At 38.1% G+C, this 19,085-nt stretch overlaps 1 protein-coding gene across 1 annotated transcript in view; it reads left to right on the top strand.

Moving 5' to 3' along the window:
• The window catches only part of LOC126484898 (neural-cadherin-like), a 324,021-nt gene that overhangs the window by 157,296 nt on the left and 147,640 nt on the right, over positions 1-19,085 (top strand). Inside the window, exons 15-20 of the mRNA XM_050108497.1 lie at positions 10,768-11,028; positions 11,419-11,475; positions 11,582-11,622; positions 11,783-11,795; positions 11,842-11,868; positions 11,977-12,040. Of these exons, the coding sequence (XP_049964454.1) occupies positions 10,768-11,028; positions 11,419-11,475; positions 11,582-11,622; positions 11,783-11,795; positions 11,842-11,868; positions 11,977-12,040 (463 nt within the window). The remainder of the gene's footprint in view (positions 1-10,767; positions 11,029-11,418; positions 11,476-11,581; positions 11,623-11,782; positions 11,796-11,841; positions 11,869-11,976; positions 12,041-19,085) is intronic.

Below are 19,085 nucleotides of genomic sequence, written 5' to 3'. Positions count from 1 at the left end.
CGGCATGCACTTCACCGTTAGACCACTAGGCTCAAAGTGAAAGTTTGAGCTTAAATTGTTGTTATAAGTGTGTGCTGTGCTTAAGTCAATATGAGGGAGTATAAAAAAAATAAAATAAAAAAATAAAATAAAATAAATTAAAATATTTTTAAGAGCTATATATTTTCATATTGTTTACAAAACAACCTTATCCCTTTCAAAATACTACTGTCTATTACAACTAATACATTTGCCCCACTGGTGCTTCCACAGTTCGAAACATGTTGTGAAATTGGTGTCTTTTCATGCCCCTTTTCATGTGTGAAAACAAGAAAAATTTGCGCAGAGCCAGGATAGGTGATTAAGATGTGTGGGCAGTGGAACCATGCCACTTTTAGCTAAGAACTGTCTTAACAGAGATGGCTGTGCCTGCAGGTGCATTGTCTAGGTGGAAGGACAAGTCTCCTGTCTGCCAAAAATCACTGAACTGAGCTCCAAGATAATCCACTAATCTCTGACTGTTGATCAGTTATCTGTTGACAGTATGTGAGCACAAGCTCTTGAATTTTTTAAATATTTTTATTGTTTCTGGTAGGTAATGGATGTCCAGAACAAGGTTTGTCATCAATTAACATGTCAACATTTTTAAATTGAGCAAACCACTTGTACACTTGAGTTTTTCTCTTACAAGGGAACCTCCCCATGGCACCCCCCTCAGATTTAGTTATAAATTGACACAGTGGATAGGCCTTGAGAAACTGAACACAGATCAATCGAGAAAACAGGAAGAAGTTGTGTGGAACTATGAAAAAATAAGGAAAATACACAAACTGAGTAGTCCAAGTGTAAGATATGCAACATCAAGGACTTTGTAAACTGAAGAGCGCCGTGGTCCCGTGGTTGGAGTGAGTAACTGCGAAACGAGAGGTCCTTGGTTCGAGTCCTCCCTCGAATAAATATTTTACTTACTTTATTTTTGCAAAGTTACGATCTGACTGTTCATTCATTGACGTCTCTGTTCACTGTAATAAGTTTAGTGTCTGTGTTTTGCGACCGCACCGCAAAACCGTGCGATTAGTAGATGAAAGGACGTGCCTCTCCAATAGGAACCGAAAACATTTGATCGCAAATTCATAGGTCAACCGATTCCTCCACAGGAAAACATGTCTGAAATATACGACACTGGTGACGGCATGTGCGTCACATTACAGGAATATGTTGTCGACCCACCCAACTTGCACACTTGGCGAATGGGTAAAAAGATTCTTCTACCTTGCCCGATTTAGGTTTTCTTGTGGATGTAATAATCACTCCCAAAAAAGTGATGAAAACATAAGAGTTTGTCACATAAACGGCAACAAATGAATGCAACAGTTCCACAGTCGCACAGTTTTCCTTGTGCTCTGTCAAAACATACGTTTTTAACGTTTTCAAGTTTTTCCGTGTGTAGACCGTCAAATCCTGCATGTGTCCAAGCAAATCTGAACATGTCCTGGAATTTTGGAGAGCGAAGTTGATGATGTCTGAGTGCATGAACTTTGATAATTGTCTGAAAATAAAAAATTAAAACTTTTCACTCGAGGGGGGATTGAACCAGGGACTTGCTGTTCCGTAGTTGCACACAGTAACCACGGGACCACGGTGCTCCTCAGTACACATGTATCTTGATGTGTGTCATCTTGCACACGGACTACTCAGTTTGTATATTTTGCTTATTTTTTTCATAGTTCCATACAACTTCTTCCTGTTTTCTCGATTGATCTGTGTTCAGTTTTTCATGGCCTATCCCTGTGCCAACTTATAACTAAATCTGAGGGGGGTGCGATGGGGAGGTTCCCTTGTTAGCATCATTTTTTATATTAAAAGCACCAAGTAGTAAACAAAATTTCACAGTCGCACGTTTTTCAATTAAATTTGTCATCATAAAAGACAAAACAAGAACAAAGCAGCACTAGCAAAAAGAATCGCTGCAGATGAACGGAACAAGCCAGATTGACAACACAGGTGGCACCGAACTGATAATGACTTGTGCTATACACACATAGTGGCGAGCATAGTACACAAGCTCCGCCCAAGGCAATGTTATTCCAGTTTTCTTTTTGGTCCCCCTCATAAATCATAAAAGTCTATGTAGACCACTAATTTTGTACCTCAAAGTAATCAGCTTGGAATCCAGTATAATTGACATATATGGATTTTAGATAACTATGATGGCTATAGTAGCCATTGTAAGTGAGCAAGCATGTATTGATGAATTGTATCAACTGGAGATGCAAATCACCATTGTCTCCTACTGGCCAAGCAACTTTCTTTACTATCTGTAAACTGAATGATTACCAGGCTACACTTGCTTTATTGCTTTATTTCACTTTCAAATTTGGAATTTTCGAACTGTGATAGGCTTCCCTATGCTGCACTAAAAATGATTTTGACCAAGTCTCCATTTTCTTTGCTTTTGTTCTGGGTTTAGTAATCTTGGCAGTTACCTCCTGTGTATATGTGTTGGATATGAAATGCCATGCTTATGGAAAATGTTAGTGATTTTGCTGCAATATCTGTAGTTGTTCTGTCATCTTCCAATACAATGACAAAAACAATAAAAATCATGATTTCATTTGCTCAGTTGCATGTAGTACTCAAACTGTTAATCTTTACATCAAAATCCAACTCTCTTTTAACTGGTTTCAATCAGCAAAATGTTATTTATTGTGGAAGAATCCTTTCACGATGTGCCTGTGACTGCTGTAACATTTAATAAGCCGTCATAGCAGTTATATGAAACAAAGGTATGATTTCATAGACACATACATCCCATTGCAAAATAATTTCATTATTTATCCAACTACTGCAGCCTACATCAGTTTTAACCTGCTTACTGTAGTCAAACCTAAGTCTTCCTCTAAAGTAATTATCCCTTACACTTTCCTCCATTACCAAATTGATGATTCTTTGATGTCTGAGGATGTGTCATGTCAAATTGTGCCACAAAATTCTTCTTTTGCCAGTTCGATTCAGTACCACTTCATTAGTTACCCTATCTATACATCTAATCTTCAGTATTCATCTGTTGCACTATATCTCAGAAATTTATATTCTCTTCTTATCCTAACTGTTTATTGTCCACATTTTGCTGCCATGCAGTTTTCTGCTATTATATATTCCAAATGAGGGAAAAAATCACCATTCTTTTCTGATTTATCCTTTAAATTATCTACATAATTTAGAATACTAACAAAATGATTCATATGCAAAACACTTAAGTGTGGACAAGATCTCTCTCCCTCCCTCTCTCTCCCTCCCTCCCTCCCTCTCTCTCTCTCTCTCTCTCTCTCTCTCTCTCTCTCTCTCTCTCTCTCTCTCACACACACACACACACACACACACACAGAGAGAGAGAGAGAGAGAGAGAGAGAGAGAGAGAGAGAGAGAGAGAGAGAGAGACAGAGAGAAAGAGAGAGAGAGAGAGAGAGAAGTTTAGGAGAGATGTTGAGAGGAAAGGGAGAGTACAGTGGCAAGTTATAGGATCCAGACTAGAAAAGGAAGATATGTAAGAAAAGATTCCTATAAGGGATCTAGTAGGGGAGTGAAGAGTAGAGAAAGTATTATGTGGGTGCAAGACAATGGGATGGGATGTGAACAGGAGGATGTCATGCGTGGTAAGTTGAAGACAATGATAAGCAGAGATTGAGAGCAGGGGAAAACAGTCATTGTTTCTCACAAGAATCCCAATTTTCTGTAGAAATGATTGAACGCAAAAGCAGATAATTATGTCATTACTTGTACAAAATAACTGATTATATGTGGAAACACACTGGTGTGCTTTGAAAATTCTTCATGTAAGGCTGATTCTCAAGACTGTGCATTTACATAGAGGTGCAAATATATCAGATTAACATATGGGGAAGCTGTACACTGATCAGCCAGAACATTATGCCTATCTGCCTAACAGCTATTACGTCCACCTTTAGCATGGATAACAGCAGTGACTTGTCATGGCATGGAAGCTGTGAGACCTTCATGTGTGGCTGGAGGAAGTTAGCACCACATCTGCATACACAAGTCGACCTCATTCCTGTAAATTCTGGGATGCCACATTCAATCACATTGCAGACATGTTCCATTGGATTCAGATCTGTTGAGTTAGGGGGTGAGCACATCAATTGGAATTCACCACTATGTTCCTTGGACCACTCTATTACACTCCTGGCCTTGTGACATGGCATGTTATCTTGCTGAAATATCCTGCTGCCTTTGGGAAAAGTGATCGTCATGAAGGAGTGTATGTGCATGGTCTGCAACCAGTATACAATACTCCTTGGGCATCATGGTGCTTGCACGAGCTCCACTGGATCCATGGATGCCCATATGGATGTTCCCCAGAGCACAATGGAGCTGCTGCCAGCTTATCTCTGTCCCACAGTGCAGGGGTCAATGAGCTGTTTCACTGGAAGACGATCGATTTGCACCCTCCCATTGGCTTGATGAAGAAGATGTTGGGATTCATCAGACCATGATATGCTCTTCTACTGTGCCAATGTCCAGTTCCAGTGGTCATGTGCCCAAACCCATGACATCTGGACATGGTTTTTCACCTTGGTTTCACCGCCTGTTGAAGACAGTCACCACAGCACTCTTTTAACACCGACAAGTTATGCAGTCTGCCAAATACTCTTGCCAGGTCTCAGGATCATCATATTTTGCCCCCAGTCAAACTCAAATAGATTGTGTGCACCTTCCCCATTCTACACACTGGTAGCAAGCTCACTGATACTACATGCACAGTGCATTCCTCTGCAGATTATGCTGCTATCACCAGGATGGGTTTGTATCGATAATAGATCAGTGGTCATAATGTTCTGGCTGATCAGTGTATAATTATTTGAAAAGATGTGAGGGCTTATTTTACTATGCATGCTCTAACACAGCAAAATAACAGACAGTTACAATGTCAGGTTATAGAAATTGGTTAACTTTCAAAATATGTGGCTGACAACATAAACATTACTTCAACACCACAGACTAGGCCTTAGTCTTGTTTTGAGTGGCAAACTCGCACCTGATAGGCATGTTTCCAGTCCTTCCGGCTGTTAATGCCAGTAGATGTATCCTGATGATGCCACTGTTTCTTTATTCAGGCAGTTCCTCAACTGACTTCATGAGACATAGTGGATTGATTCTGTTCTGGACCTCCTTCCCCACCACTGTTGTATCCAGGTCCTGCTGCACTGAATGCAGTGATGCCAAACATTTGATTAAGGAGGCGGTTCAAATATGTATTTGATGATTTTTTTTGAGTCATCATACTTCTGATTGGTATGATGCAATCCACCACAAATTCCTCTCCTGTGCCAACCTCTGCATCTCAGAGTAGCAGTTGCAACCTATGTCCTCAATTATTTGCTGGAGGTATTTCAATGTCTGTCTTCCTCTATAGTTTTGCCCTCTACAGCTCCCTCTGGTGGTACCATGAAAGTCATTCCCTGATGTCTTACGAGATACGCTATCATCCTTGTCAATGTTTTCCCCATACTCGTTTCCTCTCCAATTCTGTGCAGAACCTCCTCATTCCTTACTTTATCAGTCCACCTAATTTTGAACATTCATCTGTAGCACCACATCTCAAATGCTTCGATTATCTTCTGTTCCAGTTTTCCCACAGTCCATGTTTCACTACCATACAATGGTGTGCTCCAAGTGTGCATTCTCAGAAATTCCTTCTTCAAATTGAGGCCTACATTTGATACTAGTTGACTTCTCTTGGCCAGGAATGCTCTTTTTGCCAGTACTAGTCTCCTTTTGATGTCCTCCTTATTCTGTCTTGATTATTTTGCTGCCTAGGTAGTAGAATTTCTTAAATTCAACTACTTTGTGATCATCAATCCTGATGTTAAGTTTCTCGTTGTTCTTATTTCTGCTGTTTCTCATTACTTTCATTTTTCTTTAATTTATTCTAAATCCATATTCCGTACTCATTAGACTGTTTATTCCATTCAGCAGATCATATAATTCTTCTTCACTTTCACTCAAGATAGCAATGTCATCAGCAAATCATATCATTAATATCCTTTCACCTTGAATTTTAATTCCACTCTGGAAACACTCTTTTATTTCCATCATTGCTTCTTCAATGTACTGATTGAAAAGTAGAAGCAAAAGACTACATCTGTGTCTTACACACTTCTTAATCTAGTCACTTTGTTCTTGGTCATCCATTTATATTATTCCGTCTTGGCTTTTCTACACATTGTATATTACCTGTCTTCCCCTACAACTAACCTCTATTTTCTCAGAATTTTGTACATCTTGCACCATTTTTCCCAGGTTGACAAATTCTATGAAGATGTCAAGATTTTTCTTTAGTCTTGCTTCCAATATCAACCACAACATCAGAATTGCCTCTTTGGTGCCTTTCCCTTTCCTAAAGCCAAACTGATCATCATCTAACACATCCTCAATTTTCTTTTCCATTCTTCTGTATATTATTCCTGTCAACAAATTGGATGCATGAGCTGTTAAGCTGATTGTGCAGTAGTTCTCGCGCTTGTCAGCTCTTGCTGTCTTCAGAATTGTGTGGACGATATTTCTCTGAGAGTCATGTGGTATGTCACCAGACTCATACATTTTGCACAGCAATGTGAACAGTCATTTTGTTGACACTTTCCCCAATGATCGTAGAAATTCTAATGGAATTTTATCTATCCCTTCTGCCTTAATTGATCTTAAGTTCTGCAAAGCTCCCTTAAATTCATATTCTAATACTGAATTCCCTATCTTTTCTAAATCAATATCTGTTTCTTTTTCTTCTATCACATCAGACAAATCTTCCCCCTCATAGAGGCCCTCAATGTACTCTTTCCACCTATCCACTCTCTACTCTCCATTTAACAGTGGAATTCCCATTGCCCTCGTAATGTTACCATCCATGCTTTCATTTACTTACCTCTATGCTGAGTCAGTCCTTCTGACAATTATTACTTTTTCTATTTCTTCACATTTTCAATGCAGCCATTTAGTCTTATCGGTGGGCCATCAGAATTGTACATCACGGATTTTGATGGGTCTCAGATATGTTGTAGAGGGACATGCACTGAGTATGAGGCTATCCCCTATTTTAGTGACAGGCCTTGGTTTTTGAGAAAATTGATTTTGAAGTTCACTGCATGCTGTAATATGCCTAACGTTGACCATGTTCCAACCAAGTGTGTGTGGTGCAGCTACCACACTGAACGTACCATGTTTGGGTCCTTTTCATGTTTTTGCTTTTTTTTTTAATCAGAATAGTCCAACATTTTTCCATTTTATTTTCCAGGATATCAATAAACAGTGTACATTGTATGAAATTATTAAGAAATATTCAATTTTGCTGTAGTAATGTAATTTTCACATCATTATTACAAAATCTTACTTGCTATCACCTGCATTGCTTGCTATGTCACAACAGAAATCTGGATGATATTTCTCTTAAAAGCAACCAAAACACAATGTTTTACAGCACCAGGCACATTTCATAAAAGCTAAGTCTTGCAAGCACATGGAGTTTTTAAGAGTGATACCGGAAAACATTAACTATTTACATTCAAAAAGGTTTTTCTTTCATCCGTTAACTTTGATGCAAACCATGCATATTAGATCATATTAAAAAAAGTAGGTGCACTGAATTGATACAAAATTAATGAGTGTAGTTTTATGGAATCAGCCCTGGATGCAATTGCTTTCTTGGTCTTCAACAAATCGGGAGTATTCTGAATTTTCTTCATGAAAATTTTAACCTGTCAGTAAAAATATACATTACAAGGCTGGCAAAGCAGAGTACACTTTGGTGGGATAACTTTTAAGCTGCAGGTGCACGCTTTCCTCTCGTCCACGAAGATGTGATCATATATGGTCAGATCAGTCTGGTGCTCTCTGCACCAGTGACAGACTTTTTCAGTTTATAGTGTGTGTCAATTTTACATCTAGTGTAATGCATGTGAACTGCAGATTTATTTTTGGAGAATGTAGATTCTTTATAACAGAGCACAAGGAAATGAGAAATAAGTTACTAGCGAATGTAATTGTAAGCGTTGTGTAATTTTTTTCTGATGGTGTTTATGTGCAATATAGTCTTAAATGAAAGTTAACCCACAAGTAATAAATGGTACAAAAAGACAAAGAACAGATGTTTTTATAATATGTTATCTTGGAAGAATGCTGAAGATTATGTAGGTAATTGGGTATTTAGCAAAGACATAGTGAATTTAATTAAGAATAAAAGAACTTTATGACTCAGTTCAACTAAAATGAAGGCAGTGTGATAGGTAAATACTGTAAGCAGCTTCAGATGGATGTTTATTATAGTTCTTACACAGACATGATGAAACTTGCACAGGACATGTAGAAATTTTTCCCCTCCCATGTATGGAAGAATCACAGATTTTAAAAAGTCTTCGTACACCAGTTTCATGAACTTCCCTCATTTTGTGCAGGACACAATTACACTTTTAAATTTGAGAGTTAATTCATCCACTCTTTCTTAACATTAGTGCCAAATTTTCCCAACGGTTCCTGAATATGTAAAAAAAAAAAAAAAAAAAAAAAAAAAACACATGGGACGCCCCTTCCTGATGCAGTTAGAATGTACTGTGCTGTGTATGAATGACTTGTCTTGTTTAAATCTTTTCTCTGCATGAGAATAGTTCTCACCCCTTTCTCTGAGAGAGACCTACTGTACATTGATAGATATTGACAGTCCAGTTGATCAGTGTTGATTATGTAGTCAATGTTAAAATTACCAATAAGTATTTTTGTTTGTGTGAAGAATTCTTCCACAGCTACTAATACTTCTTTGATCGTTGCACATTCTTTGGAACTGGTAAACTGTGTAATCTTACTTTGCCTGATTTTAAGCTTTTGTTTAAACCATTTGACCCAAGCCAAGCTGGCCACAAAATTAGAGGTATACAATAAAAGTGGAACAGCAGTGTTCATTGTGATCTGAGTCTGTATCTGCTCCTGAGTATGCCTTACAATCCAATATCTGATAACAAAACATCTGCCTGACCATGATGTAACCTAACTGAAACCTTTTTGTATCGCTCAGCCTTTTCCTAGTATATCTGCTCCTCCTGTTATTCTTGAACAAAGTATTCACTATTACCATCTGAAATTTATTGCAGAATTCAGTTAGTCTTTCTCCTCTCTCATTTCTACTATCAACCTCATATTCTCCCCTAACCCTTTCTTCTGCTCTTTCCCCTACACACAGATTCCAATCCTCCATGACCATTGAATTTTTATCTTACTTTATGTATTGAATTATCTGTACAGTATCCTCATATACTTTTTCTATCTCTTCATCATCTGCTTGTGATGCCAGCATTTATACCTGATTTATTGTTGTCAATGTTGGTTTGCTGTTGATTCTCATAAAAACAACCCTATCACTGAACTCTCCACACACTGTCTGCCCTACCTTTCTATCATGATGAGTCCTACTCCCGTTGTAACATTTTGTACTGCTGTTGATATTTCCCTATTTTGTACTCATCTGACCAGAAATCAGTCTCTTCTTTCCATTTCACTTCACTGACCCTTGCTGTATCTAGATTGAGCCTTTGCATTTCCCTTATCCGATTTTCTAGCTTCCCTACCACATTCAGGCTTCTGACATTATTGTCCTTTCATTGGCTATTCAATCTTTTTCTGATGGTTGCCTCCCCCATGGCAGTCCCCTGCCAGACATCTGAGTGGGGGACTATTCCGGAATCTTTTGCCAAAGGAGAGATCGTTGTGACATTTTTTCAGTTACCGGCCACATGTCCTGTGGTTACATGTCATGTGTCTTTAATGCAGTGGTTTCCATTGTCTTCTGCATCCTCGTGCCTTTGTCATTGCTGATTATTCCACCTCTAGGGGCAGTTTCCCACCCCAAGGACAAGAGACTGCCCTGAAACTCTGTCCACCCCTCTGCCTTCTTTGACAAGACCATTGACAGAAAGAGGGTGATTTCTTATGCTGGAAGTCTTTGGCCACCAATGCTGAGTATTAATCAAAATTTAAGCATGGATGGGTTTCGAACTTGGCATTAGGAAATTTTGATTACTAATCAAAGATGCAAACCCTAGACCATGGGTGCAGAAATCTAATTGATGGTAAACACTTATAAATCGGTTATAGTTTATTTTGATACACAACTTCCTCATTTATAACAGCAGACTGTTTCTCTTGTATTCCATTTTGCTGTCAAATAGTGGACTTGTTCCAAGTTTTATACAAGAATATAAATGTCTTGTAAAAACTATATTTGTATCTCATATCACAATAATCTCTTCTATGACATATCTTCCCCACACGGCCATTGCTCTCCACCCACAACCACACTTAACCTCTCTTTTCTAATTTTATTTTCTTAAGGAATCACGTATAATGAGAAAGAATTAAATCCATTAAGTGTGAATATAAAATTAAACATACTTCTAATGAAGCCTCTGTAAAGTGCCATCTTATGAAAGTCTGTGGGGGACTGGATAATATTCTATTTCCTAAGTACATGGTGAAATAATTCAGTCAAATATAAAATATGTATTGTGGGAGGTATTTCTTTTTGGAATGAACATCATAGCAGGAAAAATATGAATATAAAATGAGCATAATTTTTTTTAAACCAGTGTAATTAATTGAAAGTGTTAGTCATAAAGGAAAGTTTTGGTGATGTATTTTGCTTATAAGGTCTGTGCATCTGAGTGCCAATTTCCAAATGAACTTTTCATTACATGAATATGAAACTGTGGAAAACTCTTGAGTTTGCAGAGTGTTCGAATGGTGCTGGACTTCTGTAAATTTGCGGATATTACTGAGCAAGAGGATGGAAGCTTATCAAAATTTGATTACACAATCTGTCAGGCTGAAGGTGTTGTACCACCTTTCAGTGAATACTTGAATGTCAATGACCCACTTCAGATAGGTGGCTGCCACAGACAAGAGTTTGACCCACAGATGTTCCACTGGCATGGAGCTCCTTTTGCAAAAAGTTTCAGTGGATGTATTAGAAATATTTATTATAACAGGCAGGTAAGAAATACTGTTTTTCATTAGTCATTCTGTTGCATTTTTTTTTTTTTAAAATACTGGAATTTTTTCAAAGGCTCAGCTTAATTTAGCAAGATGCAGTGCAGACTGGGACAAGATACTGATTTTATAAATTTTTATTCAGGAATAAGAGTCCTATGTTTCACTTGTAACCTTTTTTTGTTGTCTAAATAAGACCTGATAAACTACAAGAATGGGTTAAATTTCATACTAAAATCACACTTCATTACAGTTCCTGTTTTGTAAATAGATGTAGAATTGTGTTTTCATCTTTCTTCTATTTTTATTACTTTGTAAATAGTAAACCATTACCTACCGCAATGCTAGAAATGAATATTGGCATGACTGACATCTTGTTTTGATGATCCTTAGTTTCAGAAACTCATGTTAGTTGACAGACCTTATGCTGGAGTAATGCAACAAACCAAGGTAAAAGATAAATGTGAAAGAAATTAAAATCTTGATTGGGTAGAAGGAGAAAGTTGATGAGGTGATTGTCAAGAAATGAACAGTTCATTGCTCTTGGTCTTTAAAGATGAATATAAGCTTAATGAGAGTGAAAAAGGAAGATGAGTGGTTAAAGATGAGATGGGTAATTCAAGAATGTGATGAGAATTTGACAGAACACTGAACCTGAACAACCAAAATCAAAACCAGGCACCTAGAGTAGATGACAACCTGTCACAATAACTTAGTTCCTTGTGAAAAATAACCATAATAATGCTGTCCTATCCAGTGGAGCATGTTTTGTAAATTCTACAGTTTTTCTTAAAGATAACTAATTGACATCAACAGGTGATGAATGCTGGTTACTGCTGGCAAGTAAGTAGCTTTCTTCTTTCAGGAGTAACCAGCAGCCACCACCTGATAATGTGAAGGAGTTACCTTGAAGAAATCTTGTGAGATTTATAAAATGTGATGTGATGGCAGATCTGCAAAGAAATCCTTAAGAGTCATGACTGGTGGCAGATGATCTGGGTGAATGTCAGTGTGGGTAGATCAAGAAAAGCAGTGATGTAGAACATTTAAAGATTATGATGAGATATATTTCCATATATATTGAGTTACAATTTACTGCTCAACAGATACAATAAAATTACAAATAAAACAATAAATGATTATTGTATCTTAAGTAGTCACTTGTTCAAAACAGTATGGTAGGCTTAGCTATTTTTGTACCGTTTATTTGCTGTCCATATAGCAATCAGTTTTTGAACATTGTCATAGCTTTAGTTTACATAATAATGACATACAAGGTTGTACTAGTAGTACTTCTCTTACCAGTAACAGATAAATGATTATTGTTGTTGTGGCCTTCAGTCCAAAGACAGGTTTGATGCAGCTCTCCATGCTACCCTATCCTGTGTAAGTCTCTTCACCTCCAGGTAACTACTGCAGTCTGCATCCTTCTGAACATGCTTAATGTATTCATCTCTTGGTCTCCCTCTACAGTTTTTACCCTCCACGCTGCCCTCCAATACTTAATTGGAGATCCCTTGATGCCTCAGATTGTGTCCCTTCTTCTAGTCAAGTTATGTCACAAATCTCTCTTCTCCCCAATTCTATTCAGTACCTCCTCATTAGTTACATGATCTACCCATCTAATCTTCAGCTAATCTTTTCTCTAGCACCACATTTCAAAAGCTTCTATTCTCTTCTTTTATACACTGTTTATCATCCATGTTTCACTTCCATACATGGCTACACTCCATACAAATAATTTCAAAAAGGACTTCCTGACATTTAAATCTATACTCGATGTTAACAAGTTTCTCTTATTCAAAAACAATTTCCTTTCCATTGCCAGTCTATGTTTTATATCCTCTCTACTTCAACCATCATCAGTTATTTTGCTCCGCAAATGACAAAACTCATCTACTACTTTAAGTGTCTTATTTCCTTTTCTAATACCCTCAGCATCATCTGATTTAATTCATCTGCATTCTATTATCCTTGTTTTGCTTTTGTTGATGTTCATTTCAAGACACTGTCCACTCTGTTCAGCTGTTCTTCCAAGTCCTTTGCTGTCTCTGACAGAATAACAATGTCATTGACGGACCTCAAGGATTTTATTTCTTCCCCTGAATTTTAATTTCTACTTCAAATTTTTCTTTTGTTTCCTTTACTGCTTGCTCAATATACATATTGAATAACAATGGTGATAGGCTACAACCATGTCTCACTCCCTTCTGAACCACTGCTTCCCTGTCATGCCTTCGACTCTTATAATTGCTATGTGGTTTCTGTACAAGTTGTAAATAGCCTTTTGATCCCTGTATTTTACCCCTGCCACTTTCATAATTTGAAAGAGAGTATTCCAGTCAACATTGTCAGAAGTTTTCCCTAAGTCTACAAATGCTATAAATGTAGGTGTGCCTTTCCTTAACCTATCTTGTAAGAAGGGTCAATATGGCCTTGCGTGTTCCTACATTTCTATGGAATCCAAACTGATCTTCTCTGATGTCACATTCTACCAGTTTTTCCATTCATCTGTAAAGAATTCATGTTAATATTTTGCAACTGTGAATTATGAAACTGATAGTTCGATAAGTTTCACACCTGGCAGTACCTGCTTTCTTTGGAATTAGAATTATTATATTCTTCTTGAAGTCTGAGGGTCGTTCTCCTATCTCATACATCTTGCTCACCAGGTGGAAGAATTTTGTCATGGCCAGCTCTCCCAAGGCTACCAGTAGTTCTAACAGAATGCTGTCTACTCACAGGGCCTTGTTTTGACCTAGGTCTCATCATGCTCTGTTAAATTCTTCATGCAGTGTTGTATTTCCCATCTCATCTTCATCTACATCCTCTTCCATTTCCATAATCTCGAGTACATTGCCTTTGTGTATACCCTTTTTGTACCCCTTCCACCCTGCTGCTTTCCCTTCTTTGCTTTTCCCTTCTTTTCTTAGGACTGGTTTACCATCTGAACCCTTGATATTTGTCCAGGTGGCTCTCTTTTCTTCAAAGGTCCCTTTAATTTTCCTGTAGGGGGCATCTACCTTACCCCTAGTGATGTATGGTTCTGCGTCCTTACATTTGTCCTCTAGCCATTCTCGCTTATCCATCTTGCACTTCCTGTCAGTCTCATTTTTTAGATGCTTGTATTCCTTTTTGTCTGCTTCATTTTCTGCATTTTTATACTTTCTCCTTTCATCAATTAAATTCAATATCTCTTGTGTTACACAAGGATTTCTACTAGCCCTCATCTTCTTACATACTTGATCCTCTGCTGCCTTCACTATTTCATCTCTCAAAGCTACCCATTCTTCTTCTACTGTTTTCCTTTCCCCTGTTCTTGTCAATCATTCCTTAACTCTCTGTTTTTGTGACACTCTCTACAACCTCTGGTTCTTTTCCTTTATCCAGGTCCTATCACCTTAAATTCCTACTTTTTGTAGTTTCTTCACATTTTATCTACAGTTCATAACCAATAAATTGTGGTCAGAGTTCACATCTGCCCCTGGAAATGTCTTACAATTTAAAATCCGGTTCCTAAATCTCTGTGTTGCCATTATATAATTGATCTGAAACCTTCTGGTTTCTCCAGGTCTCTCCCACATATAGAACCTTCTTTCATTCTTGAACCAAGTTTTAGCGATGAATAATTTATTCTCTGTGCATTAATCTACCAGGCAGCTTCCTCTTTCATTCCTTACCCCCAGTCCATATTCACATACTACTTTTCCTTTACTTTGATACAGAAAGTGAAGACCAGAAATTCTCAGTTTTCTGTTAGAAAAACAAGCTTATGGCTTTGTACACTAATAGTTTTAGAAGGAGATCCTACAATTTGAAATCTTCTATTTAGTAACAGCATTTCTCTGTTAGTAAAAATATGTACCCATACTGCACAAAGGTAAGCTCATCAGCTCTGCCATTCTAGCCAGAGGCCGATTACAAGGGTGGTTTTGAAAGTTCTTGGAACGGAATAGAAAAAAAGTACTTACATCACTGAAACCTTTATTTTTTTTTTCAATGTAGTCTCCTTGTAGATTAATACACTTGGTCAAATGATGTTCCAGTGTCTTGATACCATCTCCAAAATGAGTTTCCTCCAGACCTGCAAAATAGTTGTCAACTCTGGCTATCAATTCATCGTTTGAAATTAATCTTCATCCACCAAGAAAAATTTTCAGTTTTGGGAAGAGATCGAAGTCTGATGGAGCCATATGAGGTGAATATGGTAGGTGTGGAAACAATTCACACCTTAGTTTTTGTAATTTTGCCATGGTGACTGCAGATGCGTGTGGGCACATGTCGAGAGTCGCAGCACCCATCTTGCAGATAATTTTTTCATTTCTAATTCTTCAGTTAAAATGTGATACACACTTTCATATGATATCTTTAAAGTATGAGCAATTTCACATGCTTTCAATAGGCGATCCTCCATGACCATTTTATGCACTTTTACAATGATTTCTGGAGTAGTGACACATCTTGGCCAACCCCTGTGTGGATCATCATCTAAGCTCTCCCGACCAGATTTAAATATATTTGTCCACTTGTCAACAGTTGAATATGAAGGAACAGAGTACCCCAGTGTATTCTGGAAATTGGCATGATTTTCCTTTGCTCACTTAATCACTGCTCGAATTTTGATTTTTTCCGTCTTCGCAAGTCACTACGCGGGAACAACAGAAGAGCCACATCACTGCCACAGCTCTCTTCCAAGAGCACTGATGTGGCACGTGTTTACAGGCAGCAGTCCAATGAATATCATGTGAACAACTCATTGCGCTAGTGCTGACCTCTTGTGGTGATTGCAAGAACTTTTCATACCACCCTTGTAATTGGGACCGACCAACTACATGTCATTCTTCTACCAGTGGTGTCGTTTGGATGTGTTATGGAGGGATGTGGGATCAGCACAACACTCTCCAAGCTGTTGTTAGCTTTGTAAATCTTGGAGCCCATACTTCTCATTCAAGTACCTCCTCAACTGCATTTCTTTATAAACAAAAATATATATCCACACTACGCAATCATAACCTCATAAGCTCCACCATTCTAGCCCCAGATGGGGACATTGGGACTGACCAACTGCCATGTCATCCTCAGCCAGTGGCATCATTTGAATGCCTGATGGATACGCATGGATCAGTACATCACTCTCCCAGCTGTTGTCAGCTGGAGCCCATACTACTTATTCAAGTAGCTCAACTGTTGGCATCAGAAGGCTGCATGGACCCTTTTCCAGTCTTCCCACCAAGAAAAAATTCCTAGCATTATGGGACCTGAACCCGGGTCCTCAGCATAGCAGTCTGCCATGCTGACCATTCAGCTATAGAGGCAAGCACACAACAAAATGACTAAATGAAAATAACCTAATCTACATAAAATACTTCAACAGTTATGAAACAGTTTAGCTATATCTTTCCTTTGGTAAGCTCTCTTTCACAAATTCCTCAGCAGATTAGTATCCATGATTCTAGAGAAATATGTGTAGTTTAGTTCTGAAAGCGGATTCCCTACTCCTTATGTTTCTAATATCAGTGGAAACAAGGATGTAGATTTTTACATCAGCTTTCTTAGCACCTCTCAGTACCAGGGATAGATTTTTTAAATTTATAGTGTGTCATTCTTACATATGGTGAAATGCATGTGAACTGCTGATTTCTTTTTGGAGAATGTAGGGTTCTTTATAACATAGCACAAGGAAATGAGATATGTTACTAGTGAATTTAATTGTGTTTGTAATTTTTTTGTGATAGTGTTTATGTGCAATATAGTGTTAAATGAAAGTCAACCCACAAATAATAAATGGAACAAAAAAAGCAAAGAACAGTTTTTTTTATAAAAAAAAAGAAGAATGCTGAAGATTATGTAGGTAATTGTATATTCAGCAAAGAGATACTGAACTGAATTAAGACTAAAAGAACTTTATGACTCAGTTCAACTAAAATGAGGGCAATGTGGCAGGTTAATACAGTAAGCAGGTTCAGATGCATGTTTATTGAAGTTGTTACGCAGAGATAATGAAACTTGCACAGGACAGAGAAGTGTAAAGAGCTTCATCAAACCAGTCTTTGGACTGAAAATTTCTTTTCAAGCCCACACAGAGAAAATTCTATAAAATTTCTATTCAGGTTCACACAGTCATTGTGAGTAAAATTCATTTTGGTAGATGTTACTGGTCTTCTAATTATTTCACAGCACTCTTTAAAGATAAATTGTCTGATAAATTGTCTGTTGCCCCTCCCTGACATTTTCATAAATGACTTCAACAGCTAAGCTGCTTTCGCTACACTCACCATTTGGATACTTCCTTTTAGTGCAAGTTTCTCTGAGCTACACAAATGGGAATTGTCTCTCTGAAATATCTTGTGATCTTGCAATCCCCTTGGCCTAAACCTTTGCTAAACTTTTCCCACTGTCTGATCTCACCTTTTCCCTTCTTTCATCTATCCACACCACTCCATCTCTGCACAGAGTATACACTGCCATCTCCCACCACACTCTCCTCCCCCCATGTGGTTACGGTATTCTCTCTCTCTCTCTGTCTCTCTCTATCTCTGTCTGCCCCCCCCCCCTTTTTCTCCCTCCCTCCCTCTCTCTCTCTCTCTCTCTCTCTCTCTCTCTCCCTTTCCTCTTTTCCCTTTTCAACTCCTTGCTCTTCTCTAGCCCCCTCCCTTTCTCCCTCTCCATCTTTACCTTTCTCTCTTCCCCCCCCCCCCCTCCCTTTCCCCTTTCCCCACTCAGTTACCCTTCTATCCTTCTTGTGACATCTCTGTTTGCTGTACCTTCTGTACTCTTGTACCCTTTTCATCTTGTTTTGTGACTGGTAAGTCACCTGTCCAAAGACCTGCCTCTTTCCTGCTATCCCCTCCATGAGTCCTTCCCTCCCCCCTCCACACTTCCATCAGCTCAGGAATCTGCTTTCAATAATCAGTTATCAATAATTAGTCTTGTCATGGGCAAGGACTGTGCATTTGTGTGTTTGTGTGTGTGTGTGTTAGAAAAAGAGCTACTGTTTGAAAGATTGTGTGAATACTGCTTTCTGTTACATGTTTCTGTGCTCCTTATGGCAATCTGCCATAGATGGGTGGTTGCCTTTCCTGTGTTTTAAGTGTATTTTCTTTAGGTTGTCAGCTGATGTACATGTTTATTATTTCCAAGTTAAACATTTCACACACAGTTCTAGTGTTCTGTTATGGTTTGAACATTCTATAACAAACATGTCATTACATGCTCACCATATGAAGTCAGAAATCCAGACAAAGACTTTGGCAAATGTCTTTGTAACAACTTAAATTTATATAATTTATATTGGATGTTAGTGTATTCTCTTTTTCTGTAATGCTTTTCTTATTATTGTCAATTCAATTTGTATATCCTGTTTACTACTGAAACTGTCAGTTATTTAGGAGTGGAACAAGGGGAAGGAGTGGAACAAGTGGAATGGCGCAATGGTAATGCACTGGGCCACCGTATGGGAGGATGACAGTTCAATTCTTCATCCTGTTATCCAGATTTATATATTCCATAGTTCCCTAAATCACTTGAAGCCAATGCCGAGGTGGCTCCTTATTTTAGTTTGTGATCCATCACTAGTATCTTCTCATCAAGAGAATGATAAACTCTAATATTTCTTCCTTTTCATTTATTTTGCTATTCCAATGGCTAATCTTACCTACTACTTTTGATGTTTCATTTCCCAATGTGCTTTATTCAGTGTCACTTGACTTAAACTGACTACTCTTTAAACCCACATTTTACTTACTTATGTTGATGTTCACCTTGCCCCCCCCCTCCTCCCCCCCCCCCCCCCAAGACCATATCCATTACATTCAGTTAGCATTCTAAGTCCTATGTCATCCATATCAGAATTACAATATCTGTACAGTTCTTCACTCACTGTGTCTTATTCCTGATAATGTAATAATTTCAAAGAGAGCATTCCAGTCAACATTCTTTCAGAAATCTGATGGTATTTCAAATTTTTCTGTATCCTTTATACCAGATTAACTGTTCAGTCGTGATTAGCTCTTCTATTGTTCTTAATAATTCTGAAGGAGTGTCATCTACTTCAAGGAGAC

This window comes from Schistocerca serialis, chromosome 6, assembly GCF_023864345.2.
Source record: "Schistocerca serialis cubense isolate TAMUIC-IGC-003099 chromosome 6, iqSchSeri2.2, whole genome shotgun sequence".
NCBI classification, from domain to species: Eukaryota; Metazoa; Arthropoda; class Insecta; order Orthoptera; family Acrididae; genus Schistocerca; species Schistocerca serialis.
This window is presented reverse-complemented; position numbering and strand designations above follow the sequence as displayed.